The sequence below is a fragment of the Episyrphus balteatus genome, chromosome 1 (genome assembly GCF_945859705.1).
Source record: "Episyrphus balteatus chromosome 1, idEpiBalt1.1, whole genome shotgun sequence".
In the NCBI taxonomy this organism is placed as follows: domain Eukaryota; kingdom Metazoa; phylum Arthropoda; class Insecta; order Diptera; family Syrphidae; genus Episyrphus; species Episyrphus balteatus.
In genome coordinates, this window is record NC_079134.1 from 85,771,292 (window position 1) to 85,792,027 (window position 20,736).

A 20,736-nucleotide genomic window follows, 5' to 3' on the forward strand; every position below is an offset into this window, starting at 1 on the left:
CGAAAATCTAAATTTCGCGGTTTGATCTTGAAAATCGCGTCTTGCGGACATGAGATTTTTCTAAACTTTTGATGTAAGTTAGAGAATGCCAAAACGAAGATATTGAGCTAAAAAAAATTTCTGATAGCATTCATTCCGAGTTTAACCCCTTTTTTACCTTATTTTAATGTACAATTTATTATTAAAATATTCAACCTTACCTTCCAGCGTTATTCCATTCGTAAGACATTGCTATTACTTTCAGTATCAACTGTATGCCACCCAATTTCAGCAATTGGTCAACTGGAGCCCAATGCCCACGCACGGACGTGTTCTCCTGCAGCGTTCTTACTTGTTCACTAATTTGTTCTAAAGTCACTTTATTGGCTTTAGTTGCTGAAGTTGAAAATTCCGTTGATGTTGGACACTGTTGCCTCATAAACAGGTTATATTTATAAAATAAATGACTTTCCATATAACGTTTCAGCGCAACAAATACATGGCGTACAAATTGTCGCGACGCACATTCTAAGTCTTCATTAAGCGATGACACTGATTCCTCTTCGTCATTTGCAGGTGGATTAACGATTTTTAAAACAGAAATCTTGAAAAAAAATTATATTTTACTTAACAATGTTGCTATCATAAATGAAAGGATACAAATTTAAATATTCTTAATAATAAATCACAACTACAGGGTTCCGTTATCAAAGTAATGACTTTGGAAAAAACCAGCTCAACAACGGAAACTACTTTAAAGATATGGATGAAAAAATTATCATTTACAAAAAAAAAAACGATATGAAAATATATAACCAAATTTCAGAAATGTTATAATAATTAGAAAAATTATAACTCCGTAAAAAAAATTCCTTAAAATATAGCAGATCCAAGAGATATCGAAGAAATAGCTCTGACAAACGTTATGCACCAAAGATCAAGCGTATCGGAATCCCGCTTTTTAAAATCCCGTTTTTCGAAAATCCCGAAAAAAAATTTCAAAATCCCGTTTACTAAAATACCGCTTTTTTAAATCTCGTTTTCTGAAATCCCGCATTTTAAAATCCCGTCAAATCCCGATTTTTTACATAATACATGCTTAATTCACAAATAAAAAAATCATGAGAAATAGACAAAAAATTAGTAAAACTGATTTGTTTCGTTGTAAAGCCCACACAATATGTACCTTCAACACATTATGAAAACGGTATTTCTTTTATAAAAACATAAAATCATTAAAGCCTTAAATTGAGTTCACAAATAAAAGAAATTTCATTTATTTAAATATCAAAATTGTTGAAATGCATATAAATATAAGTTGAAATATATTTAAATGAAATTTCTTTTGATTATGTAGTGTGTACTTAATTTAAGGTGTTGTGATCATTTTATGTTATTATTAATCTATGGGATTATCACGATTTGATTGTTCTTCTGAAAGTTTAAAGTATCACATTCCTTACTTTTTCTTATTTTTTTTGTTAAAGGTTTTAATTAAATGCGTCTAGAACAACCTCTCATTTTTTAATTTGTTTTAGTATCTCGATTTTGCAAGCAAAACTAGTTGTTTTATTTTTAAAAAAATCGCGCGATTTTTTAAAATAAAACAACTAGTTTTGCTTGCAAAATCGGGATAATAAAAAACGGGATTATACAAATCGGGATTTTGACAAGCGGGATAATGAAAAACGGGATTTTAAAAGCGGGATTTGGTTTCCTAGCAAAAACGCTTTCATTTTTCGTTGAGAACAAAGCCTTGAAACGAGCTTGAGCATATCGTATATTCTCTGAACTGAACGTGTTGTGAGCGCTCAGAATTCGGAAACCCATTTGAGATATAATAATAATCTTAATAAGGAAGATATTCCTTGCAGACCTAGAGCTCGCATCAGTATCCCAGCTGAACTAGCCTGCGAGGATACTGTTCTTAAAATGATCCAGTTTGGAAATCTATCCCTACCCACTCACGACTGGAAAGTCGCAAGTACAACTTGCTATATGCATCGGACAAAGGTGACCCCAGATCATGCATATTAGCAAGAAGTAACAGTAATGTATATTTACTCCCTAATTACAGCGATCGAGATGTAAACGCGGTCAGAATAAGGAACAATTAGTCCAAGAGCTAGTGGCACATTTGACTAAGGTAGCTCTTGTAAGGCTGAAAATTCGTACAGTAGTATAGATTTTAGCATGCTAAGTAAGAAAATCTTGGTCTAGCAGGCCTCAGCGGTGCACATCATATATACACTCAGTCACAAAAGTAAGTATACACCCCTAACTTTGTTTAACCAAGACCTCAAAAAAAAATTCTAACACATTTTAGAAAAAAATTTAAATGTGGTTTTATTTCATTAATCATAGCCTACAAATTTGTCAAATAATCAATACTAAATGAAAAAGTGACAAAAAACTAAACAAAGTACAAAATTTCGCATTACAAAAGTAAGTATACAGAGAGGAAAAAACTATGAAAATCGATGTTAAAAGTATAAATACCTAAATTTTTTTGGAAATTAATATATTTTAGGCTACCCCCTAGACTTGACGAGGTCAAACTCACTTGAAGGCATTGATTTTACTAGATTTTTTGCAACATTTGGGCCGAATTTTATCCACTCTTCCTTACTTTCTCACCAAATGGTCTCACAGATGCTAAATAGTATCCAAATCGAGTGACTGGGGGATGATGATCAAAAATTCACTCAAAAAGACCGAGTTTTGCTTAGGGTCGTTACCTTTATTGAAGATAATCAATCCATCTTAGCCTAATTATTCGACACTCTGGTGCAGGTTTGTCTATAAAATATCTACAAAAGAATACCCATCCATTGTTTCCTCAAAGAGACTAATAACGTTTTCGTTTGGTAATTCTTAGAACTGTCCGGGACTGTCCGATCCGGAATGCCAAACGAACAAATTTGGATACTTCTTTTTGATTCTGAAGTTTGGGTTTCTTTGTGTTTGTGAAACTTCAAATAATGCGAAAGTCGGATGAAAGTTTTGTTTTGTTTATTCTTTTTTTTTATTGTTTTCTTCACTTTATTTTAATAAAATTTAAAGTTTGGCATAATAAAAAATCTCAATATTCAGAAATGAACAACAAACAATAACATTTCATTACTTTGACGTCTGAAGCGTGAACATGTGTGCGTGATTCTCGTTTTGATTCTGTCTCAAAACTCGGAATCGATTTTCTCTTCTTTTCAGAATTAGAACTGTCATTTAGTGCTAAACGAACAGTTTTAGAATCGTTCGGAAGAATTCCGTACAGTCCCGGACGACCAAACGAAAACGCTATAAGTAACCCACACCAAAAGCTATAAGCAAAAACCCCCATACCATAAACGAATCACTGCCGTTTTTACCAGTACCAGCTTTTTGATAGGATTTTGTTACTTTTGTATCTTTCTCCAAATTTTACCAGGTTCATCTGAGCAGTGCATTTCGTCTTACGTGCATATGAGTTATGGATGTGGCAATATTTCTAGAAAACCGAGAAAAGAAGTAGATCCGAAAAGAAAGGAAGGTACTGGTAAAAACGGCAGTGATTCGTTTATGGTATGGGGTTTTTGCTTATAGCTTTTGGTGTGGGTTACTTAGTCTCCTTGAGGAAACAATGGATGGGTATTCTTTTTTAGATATTTTATAGACAAACCTGCACCAGAGTGTCGAATAATTAGGCTAAGATGGATTGATTATCTTCAATAAAGGTAACGACCCTAAGCAAAACTCGGTCTTTTTGAGTGAATTTTTGATCAAAAACTTTCAAAACGAGATCCAAACATCCCCCAGTCACTCGATTTGGATACTATTTAGCATCTGTGAGACCATTTTGTGAGAAAAGTAAGGAAGCCTTCAAAGGATTAGCTGAAACGAGTCTTATAGGAAGAGTGGATAAAATTCGGCCCAAATGTTGCAAAAAATCTAGTAAAATCAATGCCTTCAAGTGAGTTTGACCTCGTCAAGTCTAGGGGGTAGCCTAAAATATATTAATTCCCAAAAAAATTTAGGTATTTATACTTTTAACATCGATTTTCATAGTTTTTTCCTCCCTGTATACTTACTTTTGTAATGCGAAATTTTGTACTTTGTTTAGTTTTTTGTCATTTTTTCATCTAGTATTGATTATTTGACACATTTTTTTTTGTAAATATGTAGGCAATGATTAATGAAATAAAACCACATTTAAATTTTTTTCCAAAATGTGTTAGAATTTTTTTTTGAGGTATTGGTTAAACAATGTTAGGGGTGTATACTTACTTTTGTGACTGAGTGTATATATGACCTTGAAAGTGTAACTTTCAACTTTTTTTGCCCAAAATTTGACTTTGAAATCGATTATTTCAAAAAGTATTGATTAAAATAACTTGATTTAAAAATTAATATATAGTGTAATATTCTGCCTTTTGAAAAATGTATCACTCATAACTGTAGGTGTTGCCATCGTTTTTAAATAATTTTTTTTTTATTTTGAGTTACTTTTTTAGAAAATTGCCCCTCCCTCCTAAACGGGGGGAGATAGACCCCCCTCCCATAGTAAAAAATGCTTGTATTTAACTCCTCTACAAGAATCAGTTACTAGTTTTCCCCGCCTTAGTTATCGTATTATCCCCAAAAAATATACATACAAAAATAAAAATTTGAACCAAAAATGGCAACACCTACAGTTATGAGTGATACATTTTTCAAAAGGCAGAATATTACACTTTATATTAATTTTTAAATCAAGTTATTTTAACCAATACTTTTTTCAATGATCGATTTCAAAGTCAAATTTTGGGCAAAAAAAGTTGAAAGTTACACTTTCAAGGTCATATACAGGGTGTCCGGTAGAAAATGGATAAGCCTAAAATGGCTGATAGGTGCACTTTTGACTGTTCTGAAACCGAATAGAAACAGTTTCTATCGCAACCAGTTTAGAAAATATTAGCTTTTTTTCGTTCAGTGTACTTTAAATTTCATCATCTTACGTTTTCTTTAACCACAACCACGAATGAATGAATTTTATAAATTTCTTATTTTTATAATTTTCTACAATAATTGGCTCACTACATAAGAAGTTAAAAGTTTTTAAAACTGTTGCATCTTTTCTTTAAAAAAAAATTGAAATTAGTTTTTCGATGCAAAATGTAAAAAAAAATATTTTATGAAAATTTTCAAACACCTGTGGTATAAAAAAGATCCATAGGAACGTAGGTGGCCAACTTTTTTAAAAATATGCGCGTCCAAAGGGGATTGCAGAATGGTAAAAGTTTTTATCAAATCTAGAGTTACTAGCAAGTTATTGGTACCAAAGTGCAAAAAAAGCCTATTAATTTAATAAATTATTTCAACTGTAAAATCTTAAGTTTTTCACATTGCTGCCACAAATGCATGGATTCCATCAGTTTTTTTAATCAGTCATATTTTACAATAATTTTTCTTACACATAACTACAAAAAAAAGCGTTATAACCGTTAAACAATGGCTATAAAAAAAATAATTTAATTTTTTTTTAATGCAAAGTAGAAAAAAAAGTATTTGTTTGCTCAGTTTAAGCATGGGCATACAATTGTGCATCGGGACAGCTTGTTTTGAGTTTTGACTTCTTAATGATCTCGTTTTAAAGAAAAATTGAGATCTTTGGTCCAGTTGGCCCAATGCAACCTCATCGAAAATGTTGCAATGTTTTCGAATTTTTTTTCAATTCCCAATGTTATTGGGCTACGAAAAACATCCAATATTTGTTAGATGCAATTTAATTTACAGGTAATATTGTGAGCCACTTCTTATTTTATCTTTTAAACTGGTTATTAGCGAATTAGCAAACAAATATTTTTTTTTCTACTTTGCATTAAAAAAAAAAGTTAAATTATTTTTTTAAAGCCATTGTTCAACGGTTATAACACTTTTTTTAGTAGTTATGTGTAAGAAGAATTATTGTCAAATATGACTGATTAAAAAAACTGATGGGATCCATGCATTTGTATCAGCAATGTGAAAAACTTAAGATTTTACAGTTGAAATAATTTATTAAATTAATAGGCTTTTTTTGCACTTTGGTACCAATAACTTGCTAGTAACTCTAGATTTGATAAAAACTTTTACCATTCTGCAATCCCCTTTGGACGCGCATATTTTTAAAAAAGTTGACCACCTACGTTCCTATGGATCTTTTTTATACCACAGGTGTTTGAAAATTTTCATAAAATATTTTTTTTTTACATTTTGCATCGAAAAACTAATTTCAATTTTTTTTTAAAGAAAAGATGCAACAGTTTTAAAAACTTTTAACTTCTTATGTAGTGAGCCAATTATTGTAGAAAATTATAAAAATAAGAAATTTATAAAATTCATTCATTCGTGGTTGTGGTTAAAGAAAACGTAAGATGATGAAATTTAAAGTACACTGAACGAAAAAAAGCTAATATTTTCTAAACTGGTTGCGATAGAAACTGTTTCTATTCGGTTTCAGAACAGTCAAAAGTGCACCTATCAGCCATTTTAGGCTTATCCATTTTCTACCGGACACCCTGTATACACTCCTTTTCATCAGAATAGGTACACAACTTTTCAAATGTTCATTAATCGTTTGTAATCAATAGTGGTGCGTGACCTAACAAGGTTTTATTGTTTTTTGATAGTTTAAGATGTTAGAAAAAGCAACGACTAAAATTATTTCAAAATGGACCATAACTTTCCCATTGTTTTTCTTGTAAAATATTTTTCGAGGAAAAATTAACTTATTTTTTTCTTCATCAGAATAGGTACACCCTTGTTATCTTTAATGTTTTTGTGGATTTCGAGCAAATTTACCATTAAAACAAATAACTGGACTTTCCTAAGTCTAATGATAATAAATGATAATAATCATATTATCATTTTGAAAAACATGGGTGGACCAAAATCGCTCAATTTTAGCGAAAACACCTTAAGAAATAAAACAAACAATGAAGGATCCACCAGTACTGGTTTGGTTAAAAAAAATTACAAATTGTGAATGTGCTCTATCCAGACTTCAGATAAAAACATTCTGGGGGTAAAAAAAATGAATGGTGGAAAAAAAATGCAAAAAAAAAACAGTTGTTATTTGTAATTTTAGGACAGTAAATAGAATGGTCATTATTCCCAATCTTCTTAAATGGCTGAATTTCGAAAAGACACCATCACTAAACAAAGAACAGAATTGTATTCGTTTAAGTTTTTTGAAATCCCTAACCACATGAAAAGTTGAGTGGTATTTCTTGTTATTTTTGGATTAATTAACATTTAATTTTGATGTCCTTGGTGAGTTAAACTATCAGTTTAACATTTCGCGAAAGGAGAAACGATTTTGAGAAGATTTTAATGGAAGATGGTTGACTAATTGTTGTATAACTTTTGCAGTTTATAAGATAATCTTATGAAACGTACTTTTTTGAAAAGGCAATAAACGTATGCATATTTTTGCATCATTTAAATTTTAGAAACATTTCTTTGGCGATTTTTATAAGAGTCGAAATAGATTTTTTTTTCCTGCAAATTTATATTGAATCAGAATTTTGGGGCACCGTTGTTTTTGTTTTATAATGATTAAATGTGTTTTCATGCAGTAGGGGCAACATTTTTTTTTTTTATTAGAAAAAAAGCTTCGTCAATATGTTGTAATTTCATGTTTTTTTTACTCACTTTTCTTAGAATAACTTTACCATTTATTGGTGTTTTTAGATGAAACAAAGTGAAAATTTAGGAAGCACTTCAGTATCTGCCATAGAAAACAACCCTGAACCTTGTTGAAAATGTTTGGAAATGGCTAGCCCGTACTGATAAAATTTGTGATAATCGATTTTAAGACAAAAATATTTCCTAGCCCACCATTTAACTACTTAGGAAAGAGATTCAGATAGATTGCATAAAGAAATTTAACAATGCAATTCCTGAACAGTTTTGTAATTTTTTTATGAATAAAAACGCCACTATACAAAAATAAAATAATTAAAATACATTTTTAAGAAGAACTTGGTTTAAATTAATTTCTTGGACCACTTTGACATCATTCTTTTTGTGTACCTATTCTGATGAAACAAAAAAAATAACTCAGTTTTCCGATGTGAAATGCTTTGCCATATAGAAACAAGAAAAATAACCACAAGTTTTTAATTATTTTTTTTTGCTGATTCTGCTAACATCTTAAACAATGACTTGACATCATAAAATTATTATTTTTCCTACACTGTAAGGAAAACACCAATACTGAACATTTGAAAAGTTGTGTACCTATTCTGATGAAAAGGACTGTATATATGATGTGCACCGGTGAGGCCTGCCAGATCAAGATTTTCTTACTTAGCATGCTAAAAACTACTACTGTACGAATTTTCAGCCTTACAAGAGCTACCTTAGTCAAATGTGCCACTAGCTCTCTTACTAAATCTGGATTGCGTCGGTATATCTCGGCCATGACCACCTCGGCCCTCTCCCTTGCGAAAAACTACGGAGACTTATAGCCGATGCTGAACGGCAAAAGATCTGCCTCATAATTGGTTGCGATGCAAACGCCCATCACACGGTCTGGGGAAGTACCGACATAAATAATAGAGGTGAGTCACTTTTTGATTTTATTTTGAGTACTAACCTGATAGTAAGTAATACTAGACATTACTCTTGTCTCCGATTCGATTCATCAAAGGGTCTTGAATTGGAAAGTATCTGAAGAACATTCGTTCTCTGATCATATAGATACATCCAATTTAGTCTTAATGATGTAACTACTAAACAGTTAGCATTCCGAAACTATCGCAAAACTAACTGGCAAAAATACAGGGAAACTCTGAAAAGCTTACTTAAACCCGAATTTCTAAGTTATCCCTCAAATGCAATCGATCTCGACAACAAAGCCAATGATCGCACTTCTGCCCTTAACCTATCAATGAATAATTCCAAAAAAAAACTCGCCAAATCCACTAGAGATGTTTCAGACTGGGACCTATAAAAAGAATCCCTGAAAGTCTACAAAAAAAACAGCTAAAAAAATTTAAAACATCTTCTTGGAGAAATTTATGTGAAAAAAGACTTTAGATTAAGAAAAATTCTCTCAACAAATCCTTTAATGCCCATCAGTGCCTTGAAAACAAATATTGGGGCCTGGACCAACTCCTGTGAAGAATCCCCCAATTTGCTCATTTTCCAAGTAGCTCAAACATTATAAAAAGAGTTGACCCATCAGCATAGCCGTAGCTAGGATTTCATTTCGGGGGGGGGGGGGGGGGTTACCTCAGACCGAACAAAATTTTTTTTTAGGAATCACAAAACTTTTTTATCAACTACATGTAACTGCAGTCGATTTTTAATTGCGCTAAAGCAAATGGTCATTAGAACTTTGTCGGAGCGAAAAACTTCCCTAGTCGAACATTTGGCACTATTTAAAACCTTTTTAAAACCCAAATATTCTCTATTAAGATTTAATAGACCATAAATATCACATAATTTGTAAAGAAAATAACCTCTACTTAAGACCGCAAATAGTCGGTTATCGGAAAAAATCCCATTTTGAGTAGTTATTTAGGACCAACAAAATTATAATTAACCCCTTTTTAGAGCCTACATATACTACAAAAACTCATTTAGTTATTTGTTGAACACGTCTCAATTATGTAGTCTTTCAAGTTTCTCTGACCTCGGTGTGGTGTTGGATTCAAAACTTTCATTCACTAACCATTACAATTATATTATAAAAAAAGCTAATAAGATGCTTGGTTTCATTAAAAGATTTGCTCGTGACTTTCGTGATCCTTATGTGCTTAAAATTCTGTATGTTTCATTTGTTAGGTCTATTCTGGAATACGGTTGTATTGTATGGGCCCCATATTACGCGGTTCATGTCAACAGAATAGAATGTGTTCAAAGAAGATTTATTAGATTTTGTTTACGTTTTCTTCCCTGGTCTAGTATGATTGATTTGCCACCATATTCACATAGACTTCAACTAATAAATCTTCCATCTCTTTTAAGTCATCGAGAGTACATGCAATTCTGTTTTATGGTGGGAATTGCTAGCGGAACTGTTACAGCTCCATCGGTTCTGTGTAGATTGAGTTTTAGTGTTAGTCGTTGCAGCTTAAGAAGGCAATTGCCTCTTTGTAATATATTTAGTATATCTAACTATGGGGCCAATAGTCCTCTCAATATTTTGATAAATATCTTCAATAAAAACTATTTTTTAATTCAATCAATTAATGTTAACGTAAAATCACAAAATTTTAAGAATATGTTCTTCATACATTGCAATTAAATTTATAAAATAAAATAGATTTAAGTATTTATAAGTATATTTAATGTACATAATGTCATAATATAGAGATTACTGCGTTAGTATTTAACGTGTTGAATAAATAAATGTAAACTCAATGATTTAGAGAAATCAAAAAATATCTTTTCAAAAGTTTTAAATGACATTGTTGAGTGGTGTAAAAATTCTGAAGAAACAACAACAACAAATATAAACTCTTACATATATGTCGTAAACTATCCTGTCCTAAACTTGATTGATTGATAATATAGCTATAGAAAACGTTGTAAATTTAGATATTTTAGGATTAAGATTTAATTGTAAATTTAATTGGAAACCACACTGTTTTAATCTTAAAGAGAGCCTACCAGCAAGAAGCAATATTATTAACTACACTGGTCAACAAAATTGAACCGAGATATACTTTTCTATAGGTTTTTGATTGCTTAATCTGAATTCAAAACAAATTGATTGGCCTCCGTTTTTGAAATACTAATGTTATAAAATGCTAAAAAAAAGTCGTTTTGGCTGTTTTCGAGCGGGTAATTTATTATAAACAAATTTGTAACGGTGATTATAAGAACAGATATTCTTCTTTCAAAAACTGTTTAAATTTTCCCGATATCTCTTTTATTGCTCGTGATATCTTAAGTTTCAGTTAATAAGCCAAAGAGAAACTAAATTTAATCTAAAGTTCAAGCCACTGGTCATAAAATATAAGTTTTCATATCCTTAGAAGTCTTATTAGTCTAGGTTTGCTAGTAGTTGCCTCTGTCTCAGTGGGCTGAGGATTTACACCAGCCATCTGATAGGAAGTTTAACTCAGGCAATTGCATATGCCGACGATCTAATTGCGTACAGAACAGCTCCAAAAGTTGAGGTCATCAGAATTCTCTTGCAACGTGACTTTGACAAAATTCAGCGATATTGTGATGACTGGAAGTTGAAAATCAATTTTCAGAAATCAGAAACGATTCTATTTGGGACTCCATTGGCTAGGGTCTCAGGGGATACGCGAAGAAACTGGCGAAATCTGGCTATGATTTGCTACATGGCCTTCAACCGGCCAATGATTGTCTATGGAAGCCCTGTGTGGTTCAACGTTGCTCCATCTCAAATGGAAAAGTTTCGGGTGTTTGAGAAGCAGTGTGTTAGACGTTGCATTGGTCTGCACAGAACACCCGAATCTGATTCCACGGATTACTATTCCAATGAGGTTTTATACAATAGGGCCAACATAAATTGAATTGATAACTTTATGCTGAAGCTTGTTCGTGGCCACGTTTCAAGAGCGAAGGCCTCTCAAATAGCTACATTTTTGGGGCTTTCTACCCTTACGACGAATACTTCAAGAGTGTGTGTTTAAGCTGCTATATTTCGCTTGAGGCATTCCTCTATTTAGATAGACGGGGGCTTCTACAGGATAGATTGGCAGTTCTGCTAATCTACCACGTGGAGCTAAGAACGGAGAAGGGCGTCTTCGGTTCAGTAGGACTGTGTCCGATGGGGACTGAAGAGATAGGGTAAGGCAGAAGTACCAGTTTTGGTTGCTTAATAATCGCCTTACATAGTTTTAAGTAGGGAGGGACAGTCAGGGTGGCACAAAAAAAAAAAAAAAAAAAATAAAAAAAAACATACATAAAAATTGATAATTCTCACAGATTTGTTCAAAAATTTCGCCTTTCAATTCAAAAACGAATAAATTCTCCCTAAAACTAGATCTATTTAGCTATCGTTTATTTATTGACGATTATTGATTAAAAAAAAAAACACAATTTCATTTTCGGGAGGTGAGCCTAGGTTACCCCATTAAGAGGCAACTACTATCTCATCTAGACTAATACGACTTTTAAGGACATGAAAATTCATTTATATAATTTGTTTTGGAAATATTGAATTAGGCATGATTCAAAATAGCTTTAAAGATTCTCAAACTGTGAAACGATTATCGTCTATTCGATTATCATTTTCAAAATTACGTATGAGTATTACAACCCAAAAATAAAACCTCTAGTGAATGGAAATAGTTCCTTTAAATAACCCTTATCTTGTTAGTTATTCGTGGGATTGATGTTTCAGATCTAAGCCTTAACTACATTTACGTAAAAAGTGAAAATGTACAAAAGTGAAAATTATCTAACTGATTTTGTGATGATTTCCCGTAATGGAAAAATTAAAAAAATAATGCAAAAAGCTTATTTTTTAGTCTAAAAAAAAACACTTTGTATACTTTTTTACAAACAAATTGCCCTAGCGAGAAAAAAAATATTTTCACTTTTGTAGTTTTGCAAAAAGTTGCCAATGTAGTTAAGGTTTAGGAATAATAAAGGAAAAAGTTCGTTTATTCAAAATCTAAGTAAAACTGAATTATAAATTGGGAATTTCGCCTTTTGTTACCCACTTAACTTAGAACGCCGCGAAAAAAATGTAACGGAAACACCGAAATTATTAAGACATGTTTTTATTTGAGTCATAAGTAAGACTCGATGGCATACTAAACTTGTTTTGCGGTAAGGCTTGAAGAAAGTTTTCGGTGAAGAGTAAAGATGTAGATATGGCAAAACTGACGACCAAAAGTTGAATGACACTAAGAAAATTGAATTTCAGGTGGGGTAGGTTGCCGCAAACACAACCCCAATAATTTAGATTTTGACGAATGTAAGCTGTGCTGAAGTTATATATTTTTGCATGTTATATTTTTTCAGACAGTGGTAGTAAAGAAATTAGATTAAATTTATTAGGAAATACGATATGAATAACGCAGGTTTATCTAATTAATAAATAATTAAATATACAAATTTGGACTTAATTTAATACAAAATTGTTGTGATATAACTGAAAATTTTTTAAGTGTAAAAACAATTTATTATGTATATTTAAAAAACCTTAAATTACTTACGACATTATATAGTTTTCTAAGACCATCTTGAGCATCAAATTCATCTAATATGACTTTAAATTGGAAACTCAAACCGAAGAACATTGTAGCATGACATTTTCCAGAATCATACGAGCGACCAAGCAGCCAAAGAGCGTATTTAACTAACTCAGTTATAATAGCTTGTGGCATTGTACAAATTCGTTCCATGGCATCTTCACAATAGGCCAAATAGTATAAAGTAATAGAAACACCGGTTGAAGCTATACTTGGGCGGGGAACTTTCAGAAGAAGCTGCAATAAAAAATTAAATTCAGAAAGTATATTATACATACAGGGTGTCCCGAGATGAGATAATAAGATTTTGAGGGATGATTCTTGGGTATATTCTAAGAAAAAAATTGTTCTACAGTAACTCTGCAAAGTTGATACCCTTTAGCGATGATTTAAGAAAACGCTTACTTTGGTATGCCTTTACTCATGCTAATGTTAATAGCTCCGTTAATACTTATGATAACAACTTCATTAATGTCTTGATTTTTAGAAGAAATGCTATTCTTTGTACCTGTATTTAAAAAATGTTAATATCTTTTTTATTGCTCAGATATTAATTTTTAAATGGAATTTTTTTTTCTTACCCATGATAATTTTGACTTTGGGGCCGATTTTCTTCGATAAATGTATGATAAACATAGTGTTTTATAAATAAATTCTTATGAAGAAAACAATTATGAATAAAAATGTTGTTCACAAGTTTGTTAGAAAACATATAGATTTTATGATATTTGGGAAAACCTACGCCAGGTAAAATCTCTAAAAAATGTGTTTTTTTGCTTTAGGGCCAATTTTTCAATAGTCAGATAAACCTCAGATAGAGCTTATTCATAGGAATAAAAGTTTTTTTTATTGACATTTATTCCTCTGATAGTCTAACTGACGATTGAAAAATCAGGGCTTAGTCAAAAAAGGGTACGAACTAAAAATTTATTTTTTTAGTTTATTTCTGCTTAAGTAACAACAATTCACCGGTACACGAAATAAAAAAAGTGTCATGTACCAGGAACCAGACCTATCTTTCTATATGTTTTTGGGCACGCTGAATCCGAATTTCAAGTCCGTTTGGCGCTGTCACCCAGTTTTGAGTAAAATGCAAAAAACTCAAAAAAAGGAAGTTTTTTGCATTTTTTGGGGTCTTTTTTACATTTTTCTCAAAACTGGAGGGTGACCGGGCAAAACGGACTTGAAATTCGGATTCAGAGGGTCCAAAACATATTAGGTCTTGTCTTAGAATATACCCAAGAATCATCCCTCAAAATCTTCTTATCTCATCCAGGGACACCCTGTATAGGGCCCTACCAATAATCAAATTAAAAGCTCACTTTAATATTTTACAAAATTCTACATATTTCACGATATTTATAACCAATTTGATATTCAGTTTTAAAGCTAACGCTCGGTTAAATTTTTTTGTTGAGTTTCCCAAATAAAAAATTTAATCGAGCGTTAGCCTTTAAACTGACTATTAAATTGGTTTTTGGTATGGTGAAATATGTATGTAGAAATCAAATATATAGTAACGTGAGCTTTAAATTTGATTATTAGTAAGGCTCATAGAGTTAAAATAACTTACCTGTAAGCCACCATGGGAAATAAATTCTAAGGCAAACTTTTTGTGGCATAACAAGGATGCTAAATATTTTAAGGCCTCGAATGCAAGGCAAGTATCTCTTTTGTCTAAGTTTTTTATGTATCCACATATCAGTTGCATTGTCTTGTTTTCAAATACTTGTCCAAGGAATTCTTGATATTCGCCCATTGATGTAAGATATCTTAAAATCAGCATTTGACTTGTATCTGCTGTATGCGGGTGAATAGGAATGTACATGCGTTTAAGAAATTTTTGCGATCCTGCCGCATCTCGAGATGTTTCGTGTAACATTGACATGTTTGAGGTACTTGGAAAGCTATCAGGAGTTCCATTCTGATTTTTGAAAGCAGCGCTGTCTTCATCAATTGGTGCAGGACTAGCAGGTGCAGAATCTGCCATCCAAGTCGGTAAAATTCTCACGAGGTTTTCTTCTTGTTCAGGAATGGAATTATGTAAACTTGACATTTGGACATTTTCAGATATTTGGTTACTAGATTGAAAAGCATGAAGTCTTTTTATCATTTTCGGCACAAGACGGGTATTAAGTTCCCGAAAAGTGACCGCAATATCTGTTACTTCCATTGCAGCGGCGAGGAGACCAGTAGCATAACTCTGTAGTGGCTCTACGCTTTCTTCGGCCCAGCTGTAAATTCGATTTATAAGATTATCATATTCAACTTGGAAGACAGCAGAGGTTTCTAGACCCGGCATTATAACCAGAATTAGACGACATGAAATAATATTTAGCTCTAATGATTTTTTTTTGATGTTTTGGCGTGTGAAATAGTTATCTCGAAGATAATCGTTAACCAGCTAATGAAATAAAATATGCAAATAGAAATTTGGTTTATTAAGATGTTATTATTATAATTTTAAAATATCAAAAGGATATGCGTTAAAAATAGTGAGCCTAGCTGCGAAGACTATTGGCTCTGCTAGTTATCTATATTTATATAGGTTGTCTCAAAAGCAAATAAAGAAAACTTAAGGGGTGATTTTTTAATTATGTCCCATTTTTTAGGTCCGTCAAGATAGCACCCACACCCCCAAATTTCCAAAATCTGAGTATGCAGTAATTTGTTGCTAATTAGTTGCTCTAATCTCGAATTTGTTGCTCCACTCCTTCCCCCTCAAAATTGATGGAAAGGGTGTGGGTGCTATCTTGACGTCAAGATAGCACCCACACCCATTACAAACCCAAGAAAAACCTAAAAATTTAAAAAAATAAGTATGCAATAATTTGTTGCTAATTTGTTGCTAATTAGTTGTTCTAATCTTGAATTTGTTGCTCCACCCCTTCCCCCTCAAAATTGATAGAAAGGGTGTGAGTGCTATCTTGACGTCAAGATAGCACCCACACCCCCTTATTTCCAAAATTTGAGTATGCAGGATTTTAGGGATAATTTGTTGCTAATTAGTTGCTCTAATCTTGAATTTGTTGCTCCACGATTTGACCTTCAAATCGACTGCAACAGATGCATTTTTTTGGAGACTTTTTATCTATAATTTTTTTCAAAAAACTAAAAATGCCAAATGGACAACATGATTTCATGCTCTGCAAAAAGTAACATACAAATTTTCCATCACTTTCCATTCCAGTCTTATAGTCCAAAAACTAGTCAACTCTCCTAGCCCCTAAATACTATAAAAAACGGTGTGGGTGCTATCTTGACGTCAAGATAGCACCCACACCCCCTTATTTCCAAAATCTGAGTATGCAGGATTTTAGTGATAATTTGTTGCTAATTAGTTGCTCTAATCTTGAATTTGTTGCTCCACGATTTGGCCTTCAAATCGACTGCAACATATACAATATTTTGGAGACTTTTTATCCATACGCTTTTTCAAAAAACTAAAAACGCCAAATAGTAGACAGAATTTGTTGCTCTGCAAAGAGCTATTTTTAAATTTTCTATCACTACCCAATCCTCTCTTACAAGAGAAAAACTAATTTTGCGATGACGTCATCCATCAAGCTGGGTACGCCACAACGAAAATTTGAAAATTTAAGTACGCAGGAATTTGTAGATATTTCGTTGCTAATTTATTACCCTAATCTAGAATTTGTTGCTCCACGGTTTGGCCTTTAAATCGGCTGAAACCGTTGCAATATATATATATATAGCTTTATATAGGTATATTTTCAAAAATGAATGCTTTTTTAAAAGCTACATTTCCAATAGTCAAGTATTCTTGCCCTTTCATAAGCCCCTTAAACAAGTACCTACCTATAGGTACGGAAGACGTTAAGTAAAACTCAACAGCAAAAACAAAGTTTACAAAGGTACCTACTACTGCCCATTTAATTTCTCTATATTATATAGACAGCTTTTCCATTCCTATTTTACCATTAGGTACCTACCTCAATTTCAAAAATTAATTTGATTCAACGTATAAACATCTACCTACCTTTTTCAAACATATCTTACAACAACAAACATCTATTGTTATAAAATTTCTCCCATGTCCTAGCCTAGAAGAAGTCTAGACATCTCTTGAAAAAGATACCTACCCCAAACATTTTTTTGTAATTCTTTTCATCGCTTTTTTATACTTTAAGTCTATCACTCTAGTTTTAGAGAGATGCATTTTACTAACTACCACTAAAGCAACCGAAAAACACAACTCAATGATATTCATCCAATCAGGTTGCGATGCTACTATTTTTATTATAAAAACAAACCAAATACATAAATGTGTTCATAGTTACTAGGAATATTCGAGTGTGTATGCGTTGATTTAAATTTTGACTCCGCCCCCCACAGTCTGCTTTGATGAAAATAATACAAACGCACACCTTGAAATGTTTTTTCCTTAGTCGGTTTCAGACCTCTATAAAGCTATGACGTACGGTCTCTCGCTCGATTTAAAAATTTTATGACTTAGGTACCTACGTCCTACATAACACACCAAGGTAAGTTAGGTATGTATGTTTGTAGGGCCTTCCAGTTCATCTGGATTTAAAAGTTTAAAATTTCGAAATAGGTTCGTTATGCAATTTTTTGTTTTATGGTACCTTTGTCGTTATGGGTCTTATGAAAAATGTTGCATATTTTTAGGGGAAAACTTTAAATTCAAAACCACTGAAAACCCGAATGAAGTTGTTGCTTCACAATTTGAACTTCAACACTACAAAAAAGCTTAGGTAATTGCCTAAAAGGAAAAACTTTAAAATTTAAGAAAATATGTAAGCAGGTATGCAGGAATTTGTTGATAATTAATTGCTCCAACAGATGGACTTTTTATCTATACCTACCTAATTTTTTTCAAAAAAACTAAAAATGCCAAATTATAGACATGAATTGAATTGATAGTTAGCACCTTCCTTCTTATGCAATAACTTCATTCCCCTAAGGGTGAAGGCCTCAATCCCATATTACCGAACGTTTTCAAAATTGAAATTGAACTTAAAAATCTTTGGCGCCGGGTACAATGGTGTTAAGTCAGAAAAGGTAATTTTGAGGAAAACGAAATAGAAGTTTCAATTTTTGTTTGTTAATCTGAATATTATTATTTTGAAAAGTAATGATGTAGAAACATAATCTATAAGATCTTTTTTAATATCCATATGCTGTTGACCAGAAAATGTCCGTCCTTAAGAAAGAATTGTGTTGACTTAACACTTTAGAGCTATTTAGTCTTCATAAATAAACTTGGTCCAAAGGTATTAAGTCAAGAAAAAACGGAGGGAGATAGACCGAATATAGACCGAATATAGACGAACCTATTTCGAAATTTTAAACTTTTAAATCCAGATGAACTGGAAGGCCCTACAAACATACATACCTAACTTACCTTGGTGTGTTATGAGGACGTAGGTACCTAAGTCATAAAATTTTTAAATCGAGCGAGAGACCGTACGTCATAGCTTTATAGAGGTCTGAAACCGACTAAGGAAAAAACATTTCAAGGTGTGCGTTTGTATTATTTTCATCAAAGCAGACTGTGGGGGGCGGAGTCAAAATTTAAATCAACGCATACACACTCGAATATTCCTATTAACTATGAACACATTTATTTATTTGGTTTGTTTTTATAATAAAAATAGTAGCATCGCAACCTGATTGGATGAATATCATTGAGTTGTGTTTTTTGGTTGCTTTAGTGGTAGTTAGTAAAATGCATCTCTCCAAAACTAGAGTGATAGACTTAAAGTATAAAAAAGCGATGAAAAGAATTACAAAAAAATGTTTGGGGTAGGTATCTTTTTCAAGAGATGTCTAGACTTCTTCTAGGCTAGGACATGGGAGAAATTTTATAACAATAGATGTTTGTTGTTGTAAGATATGTTTGAAAAAGGTAGGTAGATGTTTATACGTTGAATCAAATTAATTTTTGAAATTGAGGTAGGTACCTAATGGTAAAATAGGAACGGAAAAGCTGTCTATATAATATAGAGAAATTAAATGGGCAGTAGTAGGTACCTTTGTAAACTTTGTTTTTGCTGTTGAGTTTTACTTAACGTCTTCCGTACCTATAGGTAGGTACTTGTTTAAGGGGCTTATGAAAGGGCAAGAATACTTGACTATTGGAAATGTAGCTTTTAAAAAAGCATTCATTTTTGAAAATATACCTATATAAAGCTATATATATATTAGGGTGGGTCAAAAAAATCGAAATTTTTTTTTTTGATTTGGTACTCCGAAAAATCGATTGTTAGACCCCTCTAGAATATACACACCAAATATGAGCTCTTTATATTAATGGGAAGGTCCTCCGCTTTGCAATTTTCCATTTTTACATCAAGCTTCTACTAAAAAAAAATAATTTTTTTATTAATTGACTTTTTAGCAAATTTCTTTTCATATTCTTGTAGGAAATTGAACACTCTACAAAAAAGGCCTTATACACTTTTTTCGTTTATCTAACCGTTGAATAGATATTTGAGGTCCAAAAATGGAGAAAATCTTTAAAAATTCGTTTTTTGTTCTTAATTTTGTAACAAATTGAAAAATTATAATGATCAAACGCGCAAGACATATTCTTGTTGAAAATTGATTGCTCCACAAAAAAGGTCTTGTTAACTTTTTTCACTTATCTAACCATTCTAAAGATATTCGAGGTCAAAGTTTAAAAAAAATATAAAAACATTTTATATTTTTAAAAAATTTCTTATTCACTGAAACTTCATTATTTTCAAATTAGCAAGATATATTCTTGTAGGGGCTCAAACGTTCTACAAAAAATTCCTTGGAATGAAATTGATTGCTTTAACCGTTTAGAAGATATTCGTATCCAAACCAATGCTCACTGATTTCAATAGTTTTCTTATGACCGGTATGCATTGCGATTTGGATACGAATATCTTCTAAACGGTTAAAGCAATCAATTAAATTCCAAGGAATTTTTTGTAGAACGTTTAAGCCCCTACAAGAATATATCTTGCTTATTTGAAAATAATGAAGTTTCAGTGAATTAGAAATTTTTTAAAAATATAAAATGTTTTTATATTTTTTTTTAACTTTGACCTCGAATATCTTTAGAATGGTTAGATAAGTGAAAAAAGTTAACAAGATCTTTTTTGTGGAGCAATCAATTTTCAACAAGAATATGTCTTGCGCGTTTGATCATTACAATTTTTCAATTTGTTACAAAATTAAGAACAAAAAACGAATTTTTAAAGATTTTCTCGATTTTTGGACCTCAAATATCTATTCAACGGTTAGATAAACGAAAAAAGAGTATAAGGCCTTTTTTGTAGAGTGTTCAATTTCCTACAAGAATATGAAAAGAAATTTGCTAAAAAGTCAATTAATAAAAAATTATTTTTTTTTAGTAGAAGCTTGATGTAAAAATGGAAAATTGCAAAGCGGAGGACTTTCCCATTAATATAAAGAGCTCATATTTGGTGTGTATATTCTAGAGGGGTCTAGCAATCGAATTTTCGGAGTACCAATTCAAAAAAAAAGAATTTCGATTTTTTTGACCCACCCTAATATATATATATTGCAACTGTTTCAGCCGATTTAAAGGCCAAACCGT

General features: G+C 31.9%; 1 protein-coding gene across 4 annotated transcripts in view; it reads right to left on the bottom strand.

Moving 5' to 3' along the window:
* The window catches only part of LOC129906884 (protein mahjong), a 254,365-nt gene that overhangs the window by 127,202 nt on the left and 106,427 nt on the right, over window positions 1–20,736 (bottom strand). For 2 of the 4 annotated variants that reach the window (XM_055982847.1, XM_055982848.1), the window contains exons 3-5: window positions 14,737–15,567; window positions 13,128–13,400; window positions 201–583 (exon numbers count right to left, since the gene is read on the bottom strand). In XM_055982847.1, the coding sequence (XP_055838822.1) occupies window positions 201–583; window positions 13,128–13,400; window positions 14,737–15,567 (1,487 nt within the window). The remainder of the gene's footprint in view (window positions 1–200; window positions 584–13,127; window positions 13,401–14,736; window positions 15,568–20,736) is intronic. The other 2 variants (XM_055982849.1, XM_055982850.1) reach the window with 2 other exon arrangements.